General features: G+C 41.6%; 3 protein-coding genes across 6 annotated transcripts in view; all 3 read left to right on the top strand.

The window, feature by feature from the left end:
• Positions 1-16,955, top strand: part of LOC307021914 (tetraspanin-8-like) — a 22,216-nt gene extending 5,261 nt beyond the window's left edge. The window contains exons 2-8 of the mRNA XM_079654442.1: positions 11,238-11,300; positions 11,695-11,814; positions 12,715-12,789; positions 12,876-12,971; positions 14,103-14,213; positions 14,293-14,376; positions 16,105-16,955. Coding sequence (XP_079510568.1) covers positions 11,238-11,300; positions 11,695-11,814; positions 12,715-12,789; positions 12,876-12,971; positions 14,103-14,213; positions 14,293-14,376; positions 16,105-16,182 — 627 coding nt within the window. The 3' untranslated portion in view covers positions 16,183-16,955. The remainder of the gene's footprint in view (positions 1-11,237; positions 11,301-11,694; positions 11,815-12,714; positions 12,790-12,875; positions 12,972-14,102; positions 14,214-14,292; positions 14,377-16,104) is intronic.
• On the top strand, positions 293-6,414 carry LOC307021908 (uncharacterized protein). 3 transcript variants are annotated; one of them, XM_079654433.1, is made up of 5 exons: positions 293-1,552; positions 1,682-1,861; positions 1,967-2,175; positions 2,269-4,018; positions 4,124-6,414. In XM_079654433.1, the coding sequence occupies exons 1-5, from the start codon at positions 1,288-1,290 to the stop codon at positions 6,346-6,348; spliced, it is 4,629 nt and encodes a 1,542-aa protein (XP_079510559.1). In that variant the 5' UTR covers positions 293-1,287; the 3' UTR covers positions 6,349-6,414. The 3 variants fall into 3 exon arrangements, with proteins under 3 accessions (XP_079510559.1, XP_079510558.1, XP_079510557.1); XM_079654432.1 differs by having other exon boundaries at positions 1,940-2,175; XM_079654431.1 differs by having other exon boundaries at positions 1,682-2,175.
• Positions 16,956-18,834: 1,879 nt separating the features above from the next.
• Positions 18,835-22,451, top strand: part of LOC307021913 (uncharacterized protein) — a 14,580-nt gene continuing 10,963 nt past the window's right edge. The window contains exons 1-2 of one of the 2 annotated variants that reach the window (XM_079654441.1): positions 18,835-19,237; positions 22,192-22,451. The exon at positions 22,192-22,451 is cut by the window's right edge and continues 632 nt beyond it. The gene's annotated coding sequence lies outside the window, so the exon portion shown is untranslated. Of the gene's footprint in view, positions 19,238-21,921 lie in introns of those variants that run through there. The other variant, XM_079654440.1, reaches the window with a different exon arrangement.

Below are 22,451 nucleotides of genomic sequence, written 5' to 3'. Positions count from 1 at the left end.
GCAGCAGTGATAGTACTTTGGTCTCTTTAAAAAAAAAAGAAGAAAAAAAGGGTTTTAAAAGTAATTGAATTGGTACTTGGGTAGCAGATTAGTGAACATTTAAAAAAGTAAACAAACAACTTTGATGGGCTTTTTGCTACTTTGATAATCCGCCCAATTTACAAATTCTCCTGGCCATTTCATATTCATAATAATACATGACACATGTCTAAAAACTCAAAGACGCTGATTGATTTCTACAGTCAGTTGTACACCCTATAGAAAACATGTCTGATGTCTTTTCTTTCACAATAGTTAGGGAAAGTTAGGTATTTTTTTGGCCATATCGTGAAATAATTTATTACCAATAGCTTTTTTTACCATATGTCCCTATAGGTGTCTAGTAACATCTCCCAATTTATCCACAGCCAAATCCTCTGGGAATCGCCTTGAGAGCCAATCAAAGTTGGGGTGCCCAGAGGGCCTGGGTAAAAATAGTGAAAACATTTTTTCTACCAAAAGTGACTTTTGAGATGTCTAACTATGGTTTTTTAGGGGTGCTGAATCTATCCCAGCCATTAGTTTTGAGTCAAAATGACTCCTTAACCCTGAAATATTGATCTGTCAAATTTAACCTATGGATTTGGGGTGAAAAATGTATTCTACACATTGAATAATCCACTCTGAATTTAAAAGACACTACAGTAATGACATCTGCTAGGTACGTGCTCAGTATAATTACTTCTCTGCACGTGGAGAATATCAAGGTAGAGGTATTTTGCAGCTGCTTTTATTCAAAGCGTGCAGATTGAACCCAGGCCTCCCGTATACCAGTCGAAGACACTAACCACTGCTCCAACACGCCCACAACAAAGTTACTTTCTGACATGGTAAGTAAATAATTTTGCTTTCTAAAGTTTAGTTGGCTATACATTTATTTATAGGCCCATGCATCATTTTTATCTCTTAGTTACAGCCTAAAATGAATGTTGCTAGCTAGCATCCAGCTTAAGTTAGCTAACATTAGGCTAATATCAAATCTAGTACCTTAGCTAAATAAACCATTATAAATAGTCTCTGTGTCATTGATCAACATTAATTGTGTTGTAAATTGTGTCATTTTATAGTGGGCTCACTATATGATTCAAAGTGAGATTATTGTTCATAGTTACACATAATCTATTAATGTGGCTGTGTGGACCCATTCTGCATGATATGTTTGATAAGTCTTGCCTTTGCCTTGCCTTGCCTAGTAAACAAAAAGAAAAAGTAATTGTTCACCGAGCTGTCTTGTCTTTTTAGGACAGTATGGAAGTTGATACCACAAATTGTCATGGTTTGAGGTGCTTCATCTGTGGTGGTCCTGGGACTGAAATGCAAAAACTCTCAAAAGTCACTCACAAAGGTTATCAGCAGCTATTATCTTATTCTGAGATCGTAGATGATGCAATGCTGATCAACAGACTACATGAGGACTGGAATGATGGAGATGACCCCAAGCTGAAGTACCATTTGGATTGTAGAACCGAGTTGTACCATCGTTCGAGAAGTGTATCCATTGCGAAACGTTCAGGTTTTCTTTTTCATTATGTCAATGTTGTTGCCACTTTCTGTCAATCATTCCGTTCAACTCATCATTTCAATCCAATACATTTTGTGGCATGAATAAAAGCTCACGAAATTGTCTTTCATCCATCCAAAGGACAAGATGCTCAAGACCAACGATCAGACAGGATGAAAAGACGCAGCGTACTGTCTGGGCCAAGTACTTCAAGTGCTGGTAGCTCCACATTCCAAACCCCATCAGCACACCTGGTCTACCGTGATGTTTGTATCCTCTGCAATAAGAGCATCAATGTTGAAATGCTTGTAAAATACCCTAGTAAGTTGCCTGTCTTCTACATTCTCATGAATGAGTTTGAAAGGTCTTTCTTTTTTTTCAAATTAAAACTCTCTTTAGTAAATCATATATGTGGCTATAACCCAGACACAGCCCGGAAGTTGTATCGTGCACCTGACAATCGCTTCCAGGACAGACTGAAAAGGAATTTGTTGGAGACAGCTGTGAGACGAGGAGATGCCTGGGGAGTTGAAGTTGCTGGTCGCCTGTCTGGAATAATAGATTTGGTAGCTGAAGAGGCACTGTATCATCTTCGGTGCAGGTCCCAGTTCGAGAACCCAGTTACAAACTCTGGGGTAATATATTTTTTTCAAGACCAGAAGTCCCAGACTCTGTAGACAAGGTTCTGAAGCCAATCATTTCAATTAAAAGTTGTTTTTCCCCCACAGGTCGGACGGCCTACAGATGAGGAGAGGCAGTTGCTGTTTGAGAAACTGTGCAAATGGATGGATGAAGAAGTGGAGCATGGTGTAACAAGTCTCGCTGAGATCCACATGAAGATGGAAGAACTTGACCCCACGGAGGACAAAAGTCTCACATATGGACGGATGTATCTTAAAAAAAAGCTTCAGGAACATTATGAGGAGTCTCTCTGTTTCACATTAGATGAGGGAGGAAGATTCATTGTGTGGCTAAAAGACACTACAGAGGCAATCCTCCGAGACTACCATCAGCAGGTCATCAACCCCTCACAAACCATGGATGATTCTGCACTTAAAGACCTCATAATTTCCACTGCCATTCATCTGATCTGTGGAGACTTGGCAAGAGTTTCACTCGACACAAAGCAGTATCCCTCAGTAGACAGCATGACCAATACACAGAGCCAACTTGCTCTGATTCCTGACAGCCTCAAGCAGTTGCTGAAGGCAATTGTAAAAACTGACGAAAAGGTGGCAATGTGGGGACAGAACCTGCTGAAAGCATACCGCCCTCGATCAGGAGTTATGCCCTCCCAACTTGGACTTACAATTCAGCTTGACCACATGTTTGGATCAAAGTGGTTGATTGACCGTATTCATCACTTAGGATACTCTGAATCATATGTTGAGCTCCATCACTACAAGTATTGTTACTTGAACGTGAAAAATGGATGTGGTAGCATGGACCAGGATACCATAATCACAGATGAAGATGGTATAGATGTTGTGGAGCATGAGGAAGCAGAGGTCGATGCAGTCCTATCTGCAGAACAGCCAGAGGAGCAAGAGGAGAGTGGTTCTGGAATGCATGAAGAGAATCAGCAAACATTTGCCCTCTTTGTTCCTGCCGATAGCACTGTTCATCAATGTGTTGGTGATAATATAGATCTCAACATTGCCTCACTACAAGGAAACACAGCATTCCATGCAATGGGCATGATCAGAGTAACTTCTCCTGCTCCAGCAACAAGACAACATGAGCTTCACACAACCATACCAAGGAGGAACATGGCAGTTGAGGAAAAGGTAGCAACTCTCAAAGCAACAGAGGTGAAAATACTGTCCTTTGTACCAAAAAACAAAGCAGGATTGGCAGACATCCGTTTGGTTCCCATAGCTGATCTCCACCAAGACCCTCCGGTTTTGAAGTCAGGGGACATTGGTTGGATGGCAGGATGGGCTATCAAGAATTACAACGCCACATTTGAACATCCGAACTGGAATGGCTTCATGAAATCCATACATCAAACTGAATGCAGGAAAAAGTCCCTCATTGAGTTTCTTCCAATCATTGAGGGTGACCCAAACGAGTACAGAACCATCTACACTACTCTAATGGAGTGCCTACGCAGCGGTCAGTCTCCTGCTGTCATCACATTTGACATGCCAATATGGCTGAAAGCAACTCAGATAGTTCTCCAGTCTGACTTGCCCATCATCACTAGACTAGGAGGGTTTCATCTCCTGAAAAGCTTCCTGGGCTCTATTGGGGTTATTATGGCAGACTCAGGGCTGCAAGAGCTGATACAGCTAGTTTACCCAGGCAGCAACACTGCAGAACACATTCTCTCAGGCAGGGCTTATGCTAAGGCCATCCGGTTCCACCTTCTTGCATCAGCGGCAATTACCAAGTTTTTGCTGAAAGATGTTGCGTTCAGCGAGCAGGACTATGAAGACATGGAGAACTTCATCAGGACTGCAAAAGAAATGAAAAGAGGTAATTTGACCTTTCCCTAATCTGTGTCTCAAACTATCTCGGAGTATGCCGAATTATATTTTCTCATTATGTAGTAATACAATTAAAACTGTCTATCTCTAACAGGTTCCATGGACACACCAAGGATAGTCACTGTGTTCAAGGAGAGGATGGAGGAGAGGTTGAAGACTTTGTCTAAGGCTGGAAGAACACCTGCACTCTGGGTCTGGTACTATGGCAGAATCGATCTAATCAAGGTATTTATCAGGAGTGAGCGTGTCCCAGACCACACAGGTCACCTCAGCTGCATCATTGGAATGCTGAACACCTTTGCAGCAGCAGGGCACCATCAGTACGCAAAGGGAGCAAGGCTCTATGTACAACTAATGCAGCAGCGACAGGACTGTCCCATGTTCCAGGAAACTCTGTCCAAGTTTACTGTGTATGGCAACCATGTAGTCCGGTTCTCAGACCATGAGTGGTCAGGCACATGGACTGACATCACAATAGAAACCACACTCATGCGTGAGGCCAAATCCTCAGGTGGTTTAAGCAGAGGGCGGTTCCGGAACAAATCTGCTCACAAGTGTTGGGTTCAGACTCTCAACCACTTCTCATTCATTCACCAGGAGCTTGAAGGAGTAATGAACAAACGTAGGGTACCTATCCACACAGACATCACAAAAGCCCAGATGGAGAAAGACAATGACTCTGTTAATGCCATAGTTGGATGGTTGGAGGAAGTCAACCCCTTTGATTCCATACGGGACAGTAAGACCCTGGTATCTTTCTCGACGGGGTTCAGCAGCACTCCTGGGGACTCAGTCAATGCTGATCAGGCAGAGGAGGTTGGCAGAGCCATACAGGCCAAGATGGATGGGAAAACTGTTCTGGATGCAATGGAAACCAAGCACAAGGTCAAGTCATTGGCAAGCCTCAGATCTGCTCCTAAAATCAATGGAGAGAAGCTAATCACTGACTCACTCAAGCTCTTCAACCGCCTCATCATCATTAGTGAGCGTGAAGTCAAGACCAAAGAAGCTTTGCGCTTTGAGTTGACGCCAACACCAATGTCTCTATTTGACAAGAATCAGAAGTTGCGAAAGCCAGACAAGGCTGCCCTAGCAAAGTTCCTGAAGGCTTTTGTGGAGCCTGTTGAAAAACTAACCTGCACAAGCCTGGTGGTTGATGGCGGTTGGCTCCTGCACAGCGTCAAATGGGAGGCTAACCTCACGTGGAAGGACATCACTGAGAGCTACCTCCGGTTTGTGATGTCCATGGGTAGCCAGCACGTCCGGATCACTGTGGTCTTTGATGGATATGGTAGCTCCACCAAGGACCATGACCACCTGAGACGAACCAAGAATGCATGCTGTGACATTCAGATTCGTCCAGACTTAAAAAACATCATTCCGCGGGAAAGGTTTCTTGACAACAAGAACAACAAGGCTCAGCTCATTCTGCTCCTTGCTGAGACCTTCCAAAGAGCTAGGATCAGTGTTCAACTATGCTCTGATGATGCTGACACCTCCATCGTGTCTGCAGCACTAAATGAGGCAATAGAGTCTTCTGTTGAGGTGAGGGCTGAGGACACAGACGTCCTGGTTATGCTGGTCCATCATAGGGCAAACCACCCGGTCTTCCTCACGACAGCTAAAGATACATCTTATGATGTCAGAAAGATTCGAGAGGCACTCCCGGAGAGGTACCGTAAATACCTTATATTCCTACATAGCTTCTCTGGCTGTGATACTGTATCAGCAATTTCTGGGTTTAGCAAACCAACGTTGCTCAGCAAGCTCTGCCAGACTGACAAATCAGAGCGGGCCATGGATGTGTTCTGTGACATCAGAGCCAAGAAAAGTGACATCATCGAAGCTGGCTGCGAACTGTTCAAGAACATATTCCGTGGTAATCCATCTGGAGATTTGGAAGATTTAAGATTTGATATCTTCAGCAAGCGGGCGGCAGCTGGGAGCATCAAGCCTGAGAAACTGCCTCCAACTACAGGAGCTGCAGCACAGCACTCACTGCGGGCATATCTCCAGACCAGAGATTGGCTAATGCTACAAAGTCCATCTTTGGATGTCCTTGAGTATGGATGGAAACAAGGAAAACATGGTTATGAACCAGTCCCTACAACAGATCCCATGGCACCAGATTACCTTCTGAAGTTAGTCTGCTGCAACTGCGCAGGTGACTGTGGCACTCTCAGGTGCTGCTGTAAAAAGCAAGGAGTCAAATGTATTTCTGCTTGTGGGAACTGTCATGGTAACTCTTGCCAGAACATCAACCAGCCAGATGATAATAATAGTGAGGGAGATGCAGGGGAGTTTGATGAGGTTTGTTAAAATGTCAACTAATAACGCTAGTTTTGATTTGCAATTGTTCAATAAAACCACTTTTTATGGATTGTTTATGGAGTTGGAGTCATTTTTACTCAAAACCAATGACTGGGACAGATTCAGCACCCCTAAAAACCCCTAGTTAGACATCTCAAAAGTCACTTTTGGTAGAAACATTTTTTTCACTATTTTTACCCACGCCCTATGGGCACCCTAACTTTGATTGGCTCTCAAGGCAATTCCCAGAGGATTTGGCTGTGGATAAATCGGGAGGTGTTACTAGACACCTATAGGAACATATGGTAAAAAAAGCTATTGGTAATAAATTATTTCACGATATGGCTAAAAAAATACCTAACTTTCCCTAACTACAATGCTCCTGTGTCTTTGACTGTACACACCTCTGTTAGTAGTTTTCCCACTGCAGGAGTTTCCAGTTTTTTATGTCTCGTCTGAAAAAAGGTCTACATGTAATCCAGCCGATCAGTTTCACAATGACTCATTACTACTGAGTTACAAACTGCTGAGGAATGAAACGCCTCCTCTCTGGTTAGCAGGAGACACAAGGAGCAGCTTGTAATTATTATATCACAATGTTTTTACACATACCCAAGATGGAGAAATACTCTTAAAGGCTAAGGGAAATTATAGCCCAACATTAGCCACCTTTAGCTTAGCGGTGGTGACGTGAAGTCATGTGACCGTGCTGTAGTTCCTTTATAGCCCAACATTAGCCACCTTTAGCTTAGCGGTGGTGACGTGAAGTCATGTGACCGTGCTGTAGTTCCTTTATAGCCCAACATTAGCCTCCTTTAGCTTAGCGGTGGTGACGTGAAGTCATGTGACCAGGATGTAGTTCCTTTATAGCCCAACATTAGCCTCCTTTAGCTTAGCGGTGGTGACGTGAAGTCATGTGACCGTGCTGTAGTTCCTTTATAGCCCAACATTAGCCTCCTTTAGCTTAGCGGTGGTGACGTGAAGTCATGTGACCGTGCTGTAGTTCCTTTATAGCCCAACATTAGCCGCCTTTAGCTTAGCGGTGGTGACGTGAAGTCATGTGACCGTGCTGTAGTTCCTTTATAGCCCAACATTAGCCCCCTTTAGCTTAGCGGTGGTGACGTGAAGTCATGTGACCGTGCTGTAGTTCCTTTATAGCCCAACATTAGCCGCCTTTAGCTTAGCGGTGGTGACGTGAAGTCATGTGACCGTGCTGTAGTTCCTTTATAGCCCAACATTAGCCTCCTTTAGCTTAGCGGTGGTGACGTGAAGTCATGTGACCGTGCTGTAGTTCCTTTATAGCCCAACATTAGCCTCCTTTAGCTTAGCGGTGGTGACGTGAAGTCATGTGACCGTGCTGTAGTTCCTTTATAGCCCAACATTAGCCTCCTTTAGCTTAGCGGTGGTGAAGTCATGTGACCGTGATGTAGTTCCTCTATAGCCCAACATTAGCCTCCTTTAGCTTAGCGGTGGTGAAGTCATGTGACCATACTGTAGTTCCTCTATAGCCCAACATTAGCCTCCTTTAGCTTAGCGGTGGTGAAGTCATGTGACCGTGCTGTAGTTCCTCTATAGCCCAACATTAGCCTCCTTTAGCTTAGCGGTGGTGAAGTCATGTGACCATACTGTAGTTCCTCTATAGCCCAACATTAGCCTCCTTTAGCTTAGCGGTGGTGAAGTCATGTGACCGTGCTGTAGTTCCTTTATAGCCCAACATTAGCCTCCTTTAGCTTAGCGGTGGTGAAGTCATGTGACCATACTGTAGTTCCTCTATAGCCCAACATTAGCCTCCTTTAGCTTAGCGGTGGTGAAGTCATGTGACCGTGCTGTAGTTCCTCTATAGCCCAACATTAGCCTCCTTTAGCTTAGCGGTGGTGAAGTCATGTGACCGTGCTGTAGTTCCTTTATAGCCCAACATTAGCCTCCTTTAGCTTAGCGGTGGTGATGTCATTGTTTGTAATCTGTCCCTCAGATCTTAATAAGGAGTAAACGTGCCACTGTGTGCTCAGAGGGTGTGTTTTTGTTCCAGAGTAACTGAAGCCTTCAGAGCTATGTTGCTCTGCAGGCTTTGTGTGTGGGGTGGGGAGATTGTGTTTGAATCAGATTTGCAAGAGATAACAACTCCTAGAGAGGCTTTTCATTGAATCTTTGTGTGTTTTTTGGTAACCATTGACTCCCACCTTTAATGTAAACACTGGCTTTGTGAGGCTGTTAATTTTTCCAGTGATAAATCAGGAAGTCCCTCCTCCTCTGAACGAGCTCATTTCCAGTAATTCAAAGTAAATATAGTCATACCACACAGGGAAAATACTGAATGCAGTTAAACAACTGCAACTGTTTCCTCAATTATTATCTCTGTTGTAGTGTGTTCATATCAGCAGGAGGGGACTCTTTAAAGTAGAGACACTACATACTGATATACACCTGAACATCAGCAGGAGAGGACTCTTTAAAGTAGAGACACTACATACTGATATACACCTGAACATCAGCAGGAGAGGACTCTTTAAAGTAGAGACACTACATACTGATATACACCTGAACATCAGCAGGAGAGGACTCTTTAAAGTAGAGACACTACATACTGATATACACCTGAACATCAGCAGGAGAGGACTCTTTAAAGTAGAGTCACTACATACTGATATACACCTGAACATCAGCAGCAGAGGACTCTTTAAAGTAGAGACACTACAGACTGATATACACCTGAACATCAGCAGGAGAGGACTCTTTAAAGTAGAGACACTACATACTGATATACACCTGAACATCAGCAGGAGAGGACTCTTTAAAGTAGAGACACTACATACTGATATACACCTGAACATCAGCAGGAGAGGACTCTTTAAAGTAGAGACACTACATACTGATATACACCTGAACATCAGCAGGAGAGGACTCTTTAAAGTAGAGACACTACATACTGATATACACCTGAACATCAGCAGGAGAGGACTCTTTAAAGTAGAGACACTACATACTGATATACACCTGAACATCATCAGGAGAGGACTCTTTAAAGTAGAGACACTACATACTGATATACACCTGAACATCAGCAGGAGAGGACTCTTTAAAGTAGAGACACTACATACTGATATACACCTGAACATCAGCAGGAGAGGACTCTTTAAAGTAGAGACACTACATACTGATATACACCTGAACATCAGCAGGAGAGGACTCTTTAAAGTAGAGACACTACATACTGATATACACCTGAACATCAGCAGGAGAGGACTCTTTAAAGTAGAGACACTACGTACTGATATACACCTGAACATCAGCAGGAGAGGACTCTTTAAAGTAGAGACACTACATACTGATATACACCTGAACATCAGCAGGAGAGGACTCTTTAAAGTAGAGACACTACATACTGATATACACCTGAACATCAGCAGGAGAGGAGGTCTTCTTTTAAATCTGTTTTTAAACCAGTATGATTCAGCATTTTATAGTTTTAGTTTCTTATAATGCGGGTCGACGTCTCAATAACAAACTAACCCTCTGACTGAAGGAGGATTGTTTCCACCAGCACGCTTTGTGTTTGTCTTCAAACAAGGCAGACAAGAGCGTTACTCAAAGTAACTGAGTAGTTCTTCTCCTACCTGACAGTTGTACTGGTTTTACTGGTGAGTGCGGTGGATCGACTCAGCAAATCCTGTTATTTATTTAGCCTTTAAATCCGGGGAATGCTTTGTTCAGGGTGTGGTGTGGTGTGTGTAGGTCACGTCTGTTTCCGTTAATTCAGAGTACAATGATTAATTCATCACATTTTTCCATCCTCACCCTTTAGAGTTTATTGATATTGTAAAATATATAATTCAGAAATAGCAGGATAAACATTTCAAAGTAAAAGAAAATATGGGTGTTTGTTTCAATCAAATAAAATGGATAAATTACATTCAAGACTTTAATGAACTTTGAATCTAAATGATAGACATTTTATGTGAAATAAAGTGTAAGTGTGTAAAAACTGTATAAATATTAAATTAAATAGCAAGGCAATTATGATTTCGATATATTGAATCATCGGTCAATTAATACATTTAAAATAAAAAAGTCAAGGAGTTTAGACTGTAACATTAAAAAAATAAGTGTATATATTTTGTATTATTAAAGTGCATTTTAGAAATCCCAACGACATTTTACTTTAAAAAAAACTAAACTAAATTAAATGTATTGTTTAACATTTAATAACAACAGTGTGCTTTTATTTTGAAGGCAGGTCCGAGCAGAGTTTGTGTTTTTATTTAATCATCTTTAATGTGTTCGTCTCCATGGTGACGCTGTGTGTCTGGTTTCTGTTTCAGCTCTCATGATGAAATATTGATGGCAGATTTTGTGTGTATGTTTGTGTGTTTGAATAATAAATATCAGTCATCGGTCCTGAACGCAGCCCAGCTTTTACAGGATTTGAGCCCCTGCAGACCGTTTACATGCACACAAACCTATAGAACACACTACAGGGGGGGGGGGGGACCAAACAAGCAGAATATAAATAAATAAAATTAATCGGGTGATAACAGTCCTCATAAAGTCGTATTGGATAAATAATACATTTTACTATCCAACACCTTGAAACCAAACTACAAAAAAGAGTTTCATTTGGATATATATATATATATATAAAAGGTTCATTCGTGTCACAAATTAAAATAAAAGCTAATCTGGTTGACCGTAGGGGAACAAATATATACATATATTGTTAAATTTGTGACACAAAATGCTTTTTAATTGTCTGCAACAATGAATCCACCATTATTTCAATCACCAGCTGTTTTCAACTCGCTGCAGCTTTTCTCCACTAGAGGGCGCCACCGTCTCACCAAATAAACACGGTTACATTTTTCTGTATTTAAACTAAATCTTTCTTTTTCTTTTGATTACAGATTAGTGGTTGCATCATCCTCGGCGTCTCCATCTACCTGAAGGTCTCCAAGGATGGAAACGTGGTGAGAACTACACCATGCAGACTCATCGTTTGATTTCCTTCTTCTTATTGTCATACTGTATGCAAAGAAAAGATACAAAAATGTTTGCACTGCCTCCATTTATTGTTATGTTACACAAACAGATAATGCAAAAAAAGGTACAACAGGGTTAAAATTCATCATCAGATATCAAATAATTGTTTTTAAATGTGCAATATGAATAAAGTTGGATTATTGGATGTTCTCCACAGGGCAACAGTGACGGATGTAAATATTGAAATGTTCTCCTCTGCTGTTACTGAGTGATATTATGGGATGTTCTCTCCCTCAGATGTTAATATGTTAACTCTTCTCCTCTGAGTGATATTATGGGATGTTCTCCACGGATCAGAGTGATATTCTTCTCTCCCCTCAGATCACCAGCGAGTCTCTCCCGGGGGTCGACCTGATGATCGCGATCGGAGTGATCATCCTGGTGCTGGGCTTCCTGGGATGCTGCGGAGCGATCAGAGAGAACCGCTGCCTGCTGCTGCTGGTGAGGATCACGTGAGATTATTACAGATCAGACGCAAAGGCTTTCTGATTCACAGAAAGAAAATATTACGTGGAAACAAAGATATATAAAATAAGACGTCCGCTTCGCGTCGGACTCCTGATCAGCCTGTCGGTGGTCTTCTCACCCGTAATGACCGCCTCGCTGCACATTATCCCTTATATTATAGATCAGACAAAAAAAAAAAATAATTTCTAGAAAGTAAATAAATATAACTTACAATGACTTTTTTCAAAAATGTTATATGTGAAATAAGGTTGTAGTATAGTGCAGTGGTTCTCAAACTTGTTCTGTCATTCCCCACTTTGAGCAGGGGGGCCTTTTCAACCCCCACCTGTTCCTCATCGCTCCAATCAAATCGTGCTACTTTTACTCCTTTGTGTTGTTTTTTGCAGTGTATATATTTAGCACACTTGAACATTATTATATGCTTACCTTTAACCTTTGTGTGCTGTTTGGGTCTGTGGGACCCGTTTTCAGTGTTTACTAAAAACACATGTATTCAATTTAACCCCACCCGCCGTTGCGAGTCTCCGGCTGTAACAGTCCACTAACGCCCGCGAGGACCCAGGTTCGATTCCGGCCTGAGGTCCAAAACATTTATTAAAAAAATAAAAACTCCCGTTCATCGCGTCCATTTGCGACCCACCTATCACAACTCTGCGCCCCCCCAGTGGGCCGCACCCCACACTTTGAGAAACTCTGGTACAGTATCTTGAAAAAGGTGAGGAAGTCATACTATATGTCTTAAGAAATTTGAAAAGAGTCATAATATACTAAGTCATGAAAAAATGTTACCCAATGTTTTTTTTATTTTCAACATCCCATTAGTAAACACCAGCAACACACTGAGATGAAAATGAACCTCCTTTCTCCCCTCAGTTCTTCGTCAGCCTCCTCGTCATCTTCGTCCTGCTGCTCGCTGCCGGCATCCTGGGAGCCGTGGAGGAGAAGAAGGTAAACAGGAAGTGACATCATAGTGTTTCTATTTTAATTACAGAGAAAACACTTTCATTCATGTTTTTATTTGTGTGTGTGCGCAGGTGAAGGTCTGGATGAAGGACCGTCTGAAGAAGTTCATCCCACTGTCGTCGCAGCCAGACAATGTGATTGAAGACCTGGAGAAACTGCAGAAAGAGGTAACACTCACTCACACACACACACACACACACACACACACACACACACACACACACACACACACACACACACACACACACTAAAGACAGCTGTAGAAGATCACACACAATTGATTTCCAGAGACTTTAATAAAAACTGACTCCAGAGCAGTTTTAGTGATTGATTTTAAGGACATTCTTCATATAAAATGTTTAAAACATGTCAATTTCTTAGAATAATTAGACCCACAAGAAAGAAATAATCACATTTCTTAAATTCTTTATTGAAACAGGGATTTATTTTATACTATAGACTTGTATACACCAAATATAGAGACACACACCGATAATTAACGCTTACATAATTAAGAAAAGCAAAAACGTGTGATTGCAAATATAAAAGGTTAGATGGAAACAAAGATATCAAACAAGACGTACGCTATTGATCCCAAGGTGGGACATAAGCACAGCATACAAAAGGAACAAAACATATATATGTATATATCTCCAGCTCTGGATAACGTTCATAGGAAATTTGAATGAATAAGATAGGACTTTATTTATCCCGAAGGAAATTGCTGTGCCAGTTTTGTGTGAGTTACAAACATACAATAAAAACAGCAGCATGATAACTGTACACTAACAGCGATTAAATATCTACAGGAGACATAGACGGTCACATCATTAATGTCAAATATAAAAAACTGTACAGTGACGAGCAGTATTTAGCAGTACAAAAAAACGTAGTGGCACTTACAGAGCATCAACTAGTTCCTGAACAGTGGCCTTCACATGCTGATATCCAAGAGAGGGAGTTCCACAGTCACAAGATGGAGGAATAGAAAGCAGTATTCAATGTCAATTCAGATTAGCTCCACGTCAGAAATGATCATGCTTGTCATATGTCTCTCTCCATAGAGGCTGAATCATCATGTTAATCACATAGCTATCATATGCCTCAAACAGTCCTGATGCTCTTCTAGGTAATCACACATCCTGTCATGTTCACAGCTACAGTTGATACCTTTGTTATCATGTTGCTCTCATGATGGAAGAGGACATTCAGTGTTTTCCCATCACATATATATTACTTAGCAGCGAGTGTTTTGTATAAGCAGCTAATTCTTAAATGTTCTGTTGTGTTTCCTCCAGCTGAAGTGTTGTGGGCTCGTTGACGGACCCTCTGATTGGACGAAAATACCCGACTCGTGTCGCTGCAACGCCACGGAGACAGACTGCAAGTCCAACGCTATTTACCAAGAGGTAGACATCCCATAGTGTACCGTTAATATTTAAATAAGTATAAGTACAGTTTTATTGACGTCCTGCTCCCTCCCTGCAGAGCTGCTCGGACAAAATCATCAACCTGATGGAGCAACACCTGGAGGTGGTGCTGGGGATCGCCTTCGCTATCGCCATCCTGCTGGTGAGTCTCTACTTTAAAGAGTCCTCTCCTGCTGATGTTCAGGTGTATATCAGTATGTAGTGTCTCTGCTTTAAAGAGTCCTCTCCTGCTGATGTTCAGGTGTATATCAGTATGTAGTGTCTCTGCTTTAAAGAGTCCTCTCCTGCTGATGTTCAGGTGTATATCAGTATGTAGTGTCTCTGCTTTAAAGAGTCCTCTCCTGCTGATGTTCAGGTGTATATCCGTATGTAGTGTCTCTACTTTAAAGAGTCCTCTCCTGCTGATGTTCAGGTGTATATCAGTATGTAGTGTCTCTGCTTTAAAGAGTCCTCTCCTGCTGATGTTCAGGTGTATATCCGTATGTAGTGTCTCTACTTTAAAGAGTCCTCTCCTGCTGATGTTCAGGTGTATATCAGTATGTAGTGTCTCTACTTTAAAGAGTCCTCTCCTGCTGATGTTCAGGTGTATATCAGTATGTAGTGTCTCTACTTTAAAGAGTCCTCTCCTGCTGATGTTCAGGTGTATATCAGTATGTAGTGTCTCTCCTTTAAAGAGTCCTCTCCTGCTGATGTTCAGGTGTATATCAGTATGTAGTGTCTCTACTTTAAAGAGTCCTCTCCTGCTGATGTTCAGGTGTATATCAGTATGTAGTGTCTCTACTTTAAAGAGTCCTCTCCTGCTGATGTTCAGGTGTATATCAGTATGTAGTGTCTCTGCTTTAAAGAGTCCTCTACTGCTGATGTTCAGGTGTATATCAGTATGTAGTGTCTCTGCTTTAAAGAGTCCTCTCCTGCTGATGTTCAGGTGTATATCAGTATGTAGCGTCTCTACTTTAAACAGTCCTCTCCTGCTGATGTTCAGGTGTATATCAGTATGTAGTGTCTCTACTTTAAAGAGTCCTCTCCTGCTGGTGTTCAGGTGTATATCAGTATGTAGTGTCTCTACTTTAAAGAGTCCTCTCCTGCTGATGTTCAGGTGTATATCAGTATGTAGTGTCTCTACTTTAAAGAGTCCTCTCCTGCTGATGTTCAGGTGTATATCAGTATGTAGTGTCTCTACTTTAAAGAGTCCTCTCCTGCTGATGTTCAGGTGTATATCAGTATGTAGTGTCTCTACTTTAAAGAGTCCTCTCCTGCTGATGTTCAGGTGTATATCAGTATGTAGTGTCTCTGCTTTAAAGAGTCCTCTCCTGCTGATGTTCAGGTGTATATCCGTATGTAGCGTCTCTACTTTAAAGAGTCCTCTCCTGCTGATGTTCAGGTGTATATCAGTATGTAGTGTCTCTACTTTAAAGAGTCCTCTCCTGCTGATGTTCAGGTGTATATCAGTATGTAGTGTCTCTACTTTAAAGAGTCCTCTCCTGCTGATGTTCAGGTGTATATCAGTATGTAGTGTCTCTACTTTAAAGAGTCCTCTCCTGCTGATGTTCAGGTGTATATCAGTATGTAGTGTCTCTACTTTAAAGAGTCCTCTCCACCAGTCTGAAGCCAGAGCCCAGTCTGCTCTGATTGGTTAGCCGGCTGGCTCTGTTTAGATTGGTCAACAGCTTATAGAGATGTCCCGCCCCTTAGCCTATCACGTACAATGTGTTCGAGCGCTAGCCAATAGAAGCGCAAGTGTTCCTTAGTGATGTCACATTGTTCCGGAACTTAGGGATTTTACATTTTTACCTTCTAAAGTGCTTCTTTACCCCCCCCCCATCCCCGTATGACGGCTGATTTGAACGCGTTTCTCTCGCTCTTTCTGCAGATTTTCGGCATGGTGTTCTCTATGATCCTCTACTGTCAGATCAGCAGGAAGGACGGCGCGACCACCACCACCGCCTGAATATCAGGAGCCAATCAGCAGAGCCCAAAGGACCCATGTGACCTCAGTGCTGCTGTAACCTTAATCCATGACTTTAATATTGGAAGCAAACGTGAATGTTAGTGTGTGAAAAGCTGTTAAACTACGTAAATATCTACATTATGTGACTTTAAATGTAACAATGTCCATGTTTCCATCTCACTGTGGCCTCGAGGAACAAAATCCAGTAAAATGTTTGTAAAGAAATAATTTGTACCATTTTGGGCCCGTCTGCTAAAAGCACCCGTATTAGTGTTTCTGCTGGTTCCTCTTCGTAACCTGTCCCCATGTTACATGAGAAAAGCTTAACATCTAATTATAAGGAAGTTATCAGGTGGTATTTCTGTTATTTGTCCGCTGCCTTTTTCTCATAAATTATCCCAAAAGAATCCCCAGGTAATCGAGCTACATACACAATATAACAAAAGCCATTTTACAATAAGCGTTACATATCTTAGACCGTGTTGTTGAAATAGCTTTGATTGTTTTAATTATAAACTGTACTCTGATCTCGTTGTGAGGATATATTTTTTTTACTTCTGCTCCCTTGTTTCCTCCACACTCCATTCCTCACCTTGTTTCCTCTCCTCTCCCCATTTGTGTCCTTCTCTCTTTTAACTTCTCCACCCTTGTTTCCTACCCACTCGATTCCTCACCACTATTTCTATTTTTTTTTTTATCGCCTAACTTGAATTAAGTTTAGGACGTCAAGTGTCATACTAAAGAAAAAGGGAAATAAAGAAATTAAAACATTATTTGTGTTTCATTATTTTTATTAGTGAGATTTTACCATTTTAGTTCTGTGGGTTATAAAATCTATTTTCCTGAGAAGAGATGGGATGAAGAGCATTTTAAAGTTTGACTGCAGCTCAATGATTGGCTGCTGGAGATTATGGTGAAATGTGATTGGTTAAAAGAGAACGCCCATGAATGACATGCTATTATATGACTTTAGTATTAATCACACACACACACACACACAAGCACACACACACACAGAAGCACACACACAGAAACACACACACACACACGCACACACAGACAGACACACACACACACACACACAGACACAGACACAGACACACACACACACACACACACACTTGATTGATGAATGAGATTTCACCTTTTTAATTCTGTGGTTTATGAGAGGAGATGAAGAGCATTTAAAGTTTGACTGCTGCTCAATGATTGGCTGCTGGAGATGATGGTGAAATGTGATTGGTTAAAAGAGAACACCCATGAATAACATGAATATTAATTATTGTTTTTTTCCATTATTTCAGAACAAACTTTTTCATGTTTTATTGTGACTTTTTAACGACATGAGGGGGCAACATATTTTACAAAAGGTATACCTTAATATTAAAAAATATAAAATAAAAGTCAAGGGGGCGGGACATCTCTGAGCTGTTGACCAATACATACCTTGATTCCTCTCCTCCCCCTTCCCCATTTGTCTTTCTCTCCTTTCCTAACCTCCTTTCTTACCTCTCCTGCTGTTTCCTTTCCATTCCTCCTCCTTTGATTACTTTCCTTCATTCATCTCCTTCCCTCTTCTGCTCTCCTCCCTAGTTTCCTCTTTTCTCCTTTCCCCATGTGTGTCCTTTCCTCCTTTCCTAACCTCCTTTTTTACCTCTCCTGTTGTTTCCTCTCCTTGTTTTACTCATTTCCTCCTCCCTTTCCTTCTTTCCTCTTCTGCTCTCCTCTCCTCGTCTCCTCCCTAGTTTCCTCTCCTCCTCTCTCCAGCTGATCTTCCTAACTTGGTCATGTTCTTTGCTCTGCAGCCAATGGATACTTGTAACATATTTTCCTGATATTTTCTGAAACTTTGAGACATTTTCTAAATTTTTCTGGACATTCTTGAGACATTTTTTCCCCCGGCCAATATTTCACTAAATCCACTGTTTTAATTGATCCCTATATTGCCCCTATGCCCTGTAAGGTGTCCTTGGGTGCTATGAAAGGCGCCCCCCAAATAAAATGTATTTCATTATAATTTAACCCAAATCTTCAAGACATTTGGTTCACTTTGTTTGGCCTCTTTTCAGTCGTCTTCCAGGTTTTCTTTTCAGCATTGAACAGCTGTTTAGGGCTAGAGATGTTTTCTGTCGCCCCATCCACTCCACGTTAGGACCTCCTTTTGTCCCCGGGGCCACAGTTTGAGCCTCGTTGAGCTGCCAGCTGTAAACACAGCAGAGGAAGAAGTTTTATCTCCAAACTGAAACCTGGAGTGCTCAAAATGTCTAAATACAATAAAGATGAAGCTTTGCAGCCGCTCGCTTCCTTCCTCCTCTGCAGGTCGTCAGAGTTCATGTTTCAGCAGCAGATCTGTTTCCTGATTTATTACTAATCCAAATCAAAAAGAAGAACCCGTGTGTCTCCGGATGATTGAGTCTTTCTGAAGCCTTTAAAAAGTGATGTGGGATCGTCACGCAGCTGCGAACAGGCTGAAAGGGACAAAGATACCAACATGAAGATTTCAAAGCAGCGCAGCCCGAAACAGCCGCTCGATGCTGAGAAACAACCTGGAAGATTACTGACGAAAGGCCAAAGAAAGTGAGAAAAATGCCTTCAAGATTTCCAAAAAATGTGAGAAAATGTCTCAGAAAGTTTCAGAAAATATCAGGAAAATATGTTGCCAGTATCCAAAAGAAAAACATGAAAAATACCTGGAAGAAAAAACCTGGAGAACTTAAGAAAAAGATTTGTATGTCCGAGTTTGTAAAGAAAAGTCTCTTAATGTTTGTTTCTAAATGTGAGTATCTGAAAACTGTCCCGAAAAAATGTGGAAAGTAAAAAAAATGAGAAGTAAAATGTCTGGAAATCACCTACGAGGTGTGGGAGCGCTAGCCAATAGGAGTGCGAGTGTTCCATAGTGATGTCATTATGTTCTGGAACTTTGTGATTTTAGCCTCTGCAGACCATTGACATGCACGAACACATGTAGAACACGACTAGAGCAGTGCTTCTCAAAGTGTGGTCCGCGCACCACTGATGGTCCATGAGTGCCCCCTGGTGGTCCGTGAGTATATTGGTAACATTTCACATTTTAAATAAATAAATAAATGTAAGTCTTCCGCAGGAATGTCTCCGCATGGAGCGAGGTTACGTTTCGATGGGTGATGTAGCCCAACACCTTCGTCACACATGCTGCCACCTGTTTGGACCGTTTTCAGGGGATTTGTAATTTGTTCTAGAAAAACAATGTGTTTTTGGATATTTGTGGAGTTAGGTGCTCCGTCAGTGTTTTTTTATTGGTTAAACGGTTATTGGAATGAAAAAGTTTGACAAACAGGAAAGGGAACAGCTCCAAGAAGCAGAAAAGGAACTCTTTAAATGAAACACTCGTTAAAGCTACGTCAGGTATCAGAGAGTCGTGTGTTTATCTCCATCATCACTATGTAAGGGTACACAGCTGAGCAACCAGCTGCACACACACACACACGCACACATACTCACGCGCGTACACACACACACACGCACACACACACACACACACACACACACACACACGCCCACTTAGACACACACACACACACGCGCACACACGCGCACTCAGACAGTGAGTCTGTCCCCTCCAGTTATTTTTAGTCTTACGTCAACACGGCGCTGCGTTCAATGACTCACTGAATTCCTCTCTGTTCGTTTACGTTTTATTATTTATTCTCTACGAGCTTTACGGGCAAGCTGTTTCACTGTGAGATCCTTGAAATAATATTTTGGCATGTTATTGTGAAGGAACAAAAGAGAGATTTAGTTTGTTTTGTTATATTTCAAGACAATTTACAATATCAAAAATGTAAGGATATATTTTGGTGAGTTTTTGAGTTTCTTTTGGGACATTTTTCACTATTTGCACCAATAGAATAATAATAAATCAAATCTAATAATATAACAAAGAAAGGATTTCAACGATAGTCTGACCGTTGATATAGTTGTACGCTTCCTTGAGATTTGTTAGTGTATTTTGAGACTTTTTAGAACATAAAAAGGTACATTTTGCATTAATTTAGAGATTATTTTGTGTTTTTTTATTCTTTTTTTGATTGACTTGGTATTTTTATTTTTATCAAAATAACAAATTAGGTACATTTAGCATTTATCTTTTACATGTTTTGTGTTTTATTTATCTTTTTAATTTGGTGATTTTTGTGATTTGAGACTTTTTACAATAATTATGTTCATATACAGTGGGGCAAAAAAGTATTTAGTCAGCCACCAATTGTGAAAGTTCTCCCACTTAAAAAGATGAGAGGCCTGTAATTTTCATCCTAGGTATACCTCAACTATGAGAGACAGAATCGGGGGAAACAATCCAGGAAATCACATCGTCTGATTTTTAATGAATTAATTGGTAAATTCCTCTGTAAAATAAGTATTTGGTCACCTACAAACAAACAAGATGTCTGTCTCTCACAGACCTGTAACTTCTTCTTTAAGAGCCTCCTCTGTCCTCCACTCGTTAACTGTATTAATGGAACCTGTTTGAACTCGTTATCAGAATAAAAGACACCTGTCCACAACCTCAAACAGTCACACTCCAAACTCCACTATGGCCAAGACCAGAGAGCTGTCAAAGGACACCAGAAACTAAATGGTAGACCTGCACCAGGCTGGGAAGACTGAATCTGCAATAGGTAAGCAGCTTGGTGTGAAGAAATCAACTGTGGGAGCAATTATTAGAAAATGGAAGACATACAAGACCACTGATAATCTCCCTCGATCTGGGGCTCCACGCAAGATCTCACCCCGTGGGGTCAAAATGAGAAACAAGAACGGAGAGCAAAGATCCCAGAACCACACGGGGGGACCTAGTCAATGACCTGCAGAGAGCTGGGACCAAAGTAACAAAGGCTACCATCAGTAACACACTACGCCGCCAGGGACTCAAATCCTGCAGTGCCAGACGTGTCCCCCTGCTTAAGCCAGGACATGTCCAGGCCCGTCTGAAGTTTGCTAGAGAGCATTTAGATGATCCAGAAGAGGATTAGGAGAATGTCATATGGTCAGATGAAACCAAAATAGAACTTCTTGGTAAAAACTCAACTAGACATGTTTGGAGGGGAAAGAATGCTGAGTTGCATCCAAAGAACACCTACTGTGAAACATGGGGGGGGGGGGGGGGGGGGACATCATGCTTTGGGGCTGTGTTTCTGCAAAGGGACCAGGACGACTGATCCGTGTAAAGGAAAGAATGAATGGGGCCATGTATCGTGAGATTCTGAGTGACAACCTCCTTCCATCAGCAAGGGCATTGAAGATGAAACGTGGCTGGGTCTTTCAGCATGACGATGATCCCAAACACACCGCCCGGGCAACGAGGGAGTGGCTTCGTAAGAAGCATCTCAAGGTCCTGGAGTGGCCTAGCCAGTCTCCAAATCTCAAGCCCATAGAAAATCTTTGGAGGGAGTTGAAAGTCCGTGTTGCCCAGCGACAGCCCCAAAACATCACTGCTCTAGAGGAGATCTGCATGGAGGAATGGGCCAAAATACCAGCAACAGTGTGAAAACCTTGTGAAGACTTACAGAAAGCGTTTGACCTCTGTCATTGCCAACAAAGGGTATAACAAAGTATTGAGATGAACTTTTGTTTTTGACCAAATACTTATTTTCCATCATTTGCAAATAAAGTCTTTAAAAATCAGACAATGTGATTTTACTGGATTTTTCTTCTCATTTTGTCTCTCATAGTTGAGGTATACCTAGGATCAAAGTTACAGGCCTACTAGCTGACTAAATACTTTTTTGCCTCACTGTATATCTGTGTTTCCTGTGACGTTCAGGCGATCATTCGCTCTCCGGTTTCTAAAGCCTTTGTTTATTTATTCAAAGCCTCGATGAATACTGACGTCATTATTTGTTGTTCTTTAATCTCCTTCATACTTTCACTTTCTGTCCTCGTTCCCTTCCCTCCTTCTTCCTGTTTATTTCCCTTTCCTTCCTATCTCCTTCTCCATCAATCACTCCTCCTTCCTTTCCTTAATTATAGACGATCCTTACCTCGGATAACCTCCTTATCTCCTTGTTTCCTCTCCTCTTGTTTCCCCCCTTGTTTTAACTTCATTAGCTTCCACCCTTGTTTCATTTCCTCTTCTCCTTTCCCAATTTGTGTCCTTCTCTTTTAACTTCTCCTCCCTTGTTTCCTACCCACTCAATTCCTCACCTTGTTTCCTCTCCTCTCCCCATTTGTGTCCTTCTGTCCTTTTACTTCTCCTCCCTAGTATCCTACCCACTTGTTTCCTCTCCTCT

The sequence above is a fragment of the Notothenia rossii genome, assembly GCF_949606895.1.
Source record: "Notothenia rossii genome assembly, chromosome: 10".
NCBI classification, from domain to species: Eukaryota; Metazoa; Chordata; class Actinopteri; order Perciformes; family Nototheniidae; genus Notothenia; species Notothenia rossii.
Note: the sequence above shows the minus strand (reverse complement) of the source record. Positions and strands in the feature narration are given on the sequence as shown.

Bases quoted from the DNA above. Each gene is read 5' to 3' on its own strand.
- LOC307021908 (XM_079654431.1), top strand. From the start codon at position 1,288: ATGGAAGTTGATACCACAAATTGTCATGGTTTGAGGTGCTTCATCTGT. The intron at 2,176-2,268 runs GTAATATATTTT...TTTCCCCCACAG, and splicing joins ACCCAGTTACAAACTCTGGG to GTCGGACGGCCTACAGATGA. The intron at 4,019-4,123 runs GTAATTTGACCT...TATCTCTAACAG, and splicing joins TGCAAAAGAAATGAAAAGAG to GTTCCATGGACACACCAAGG.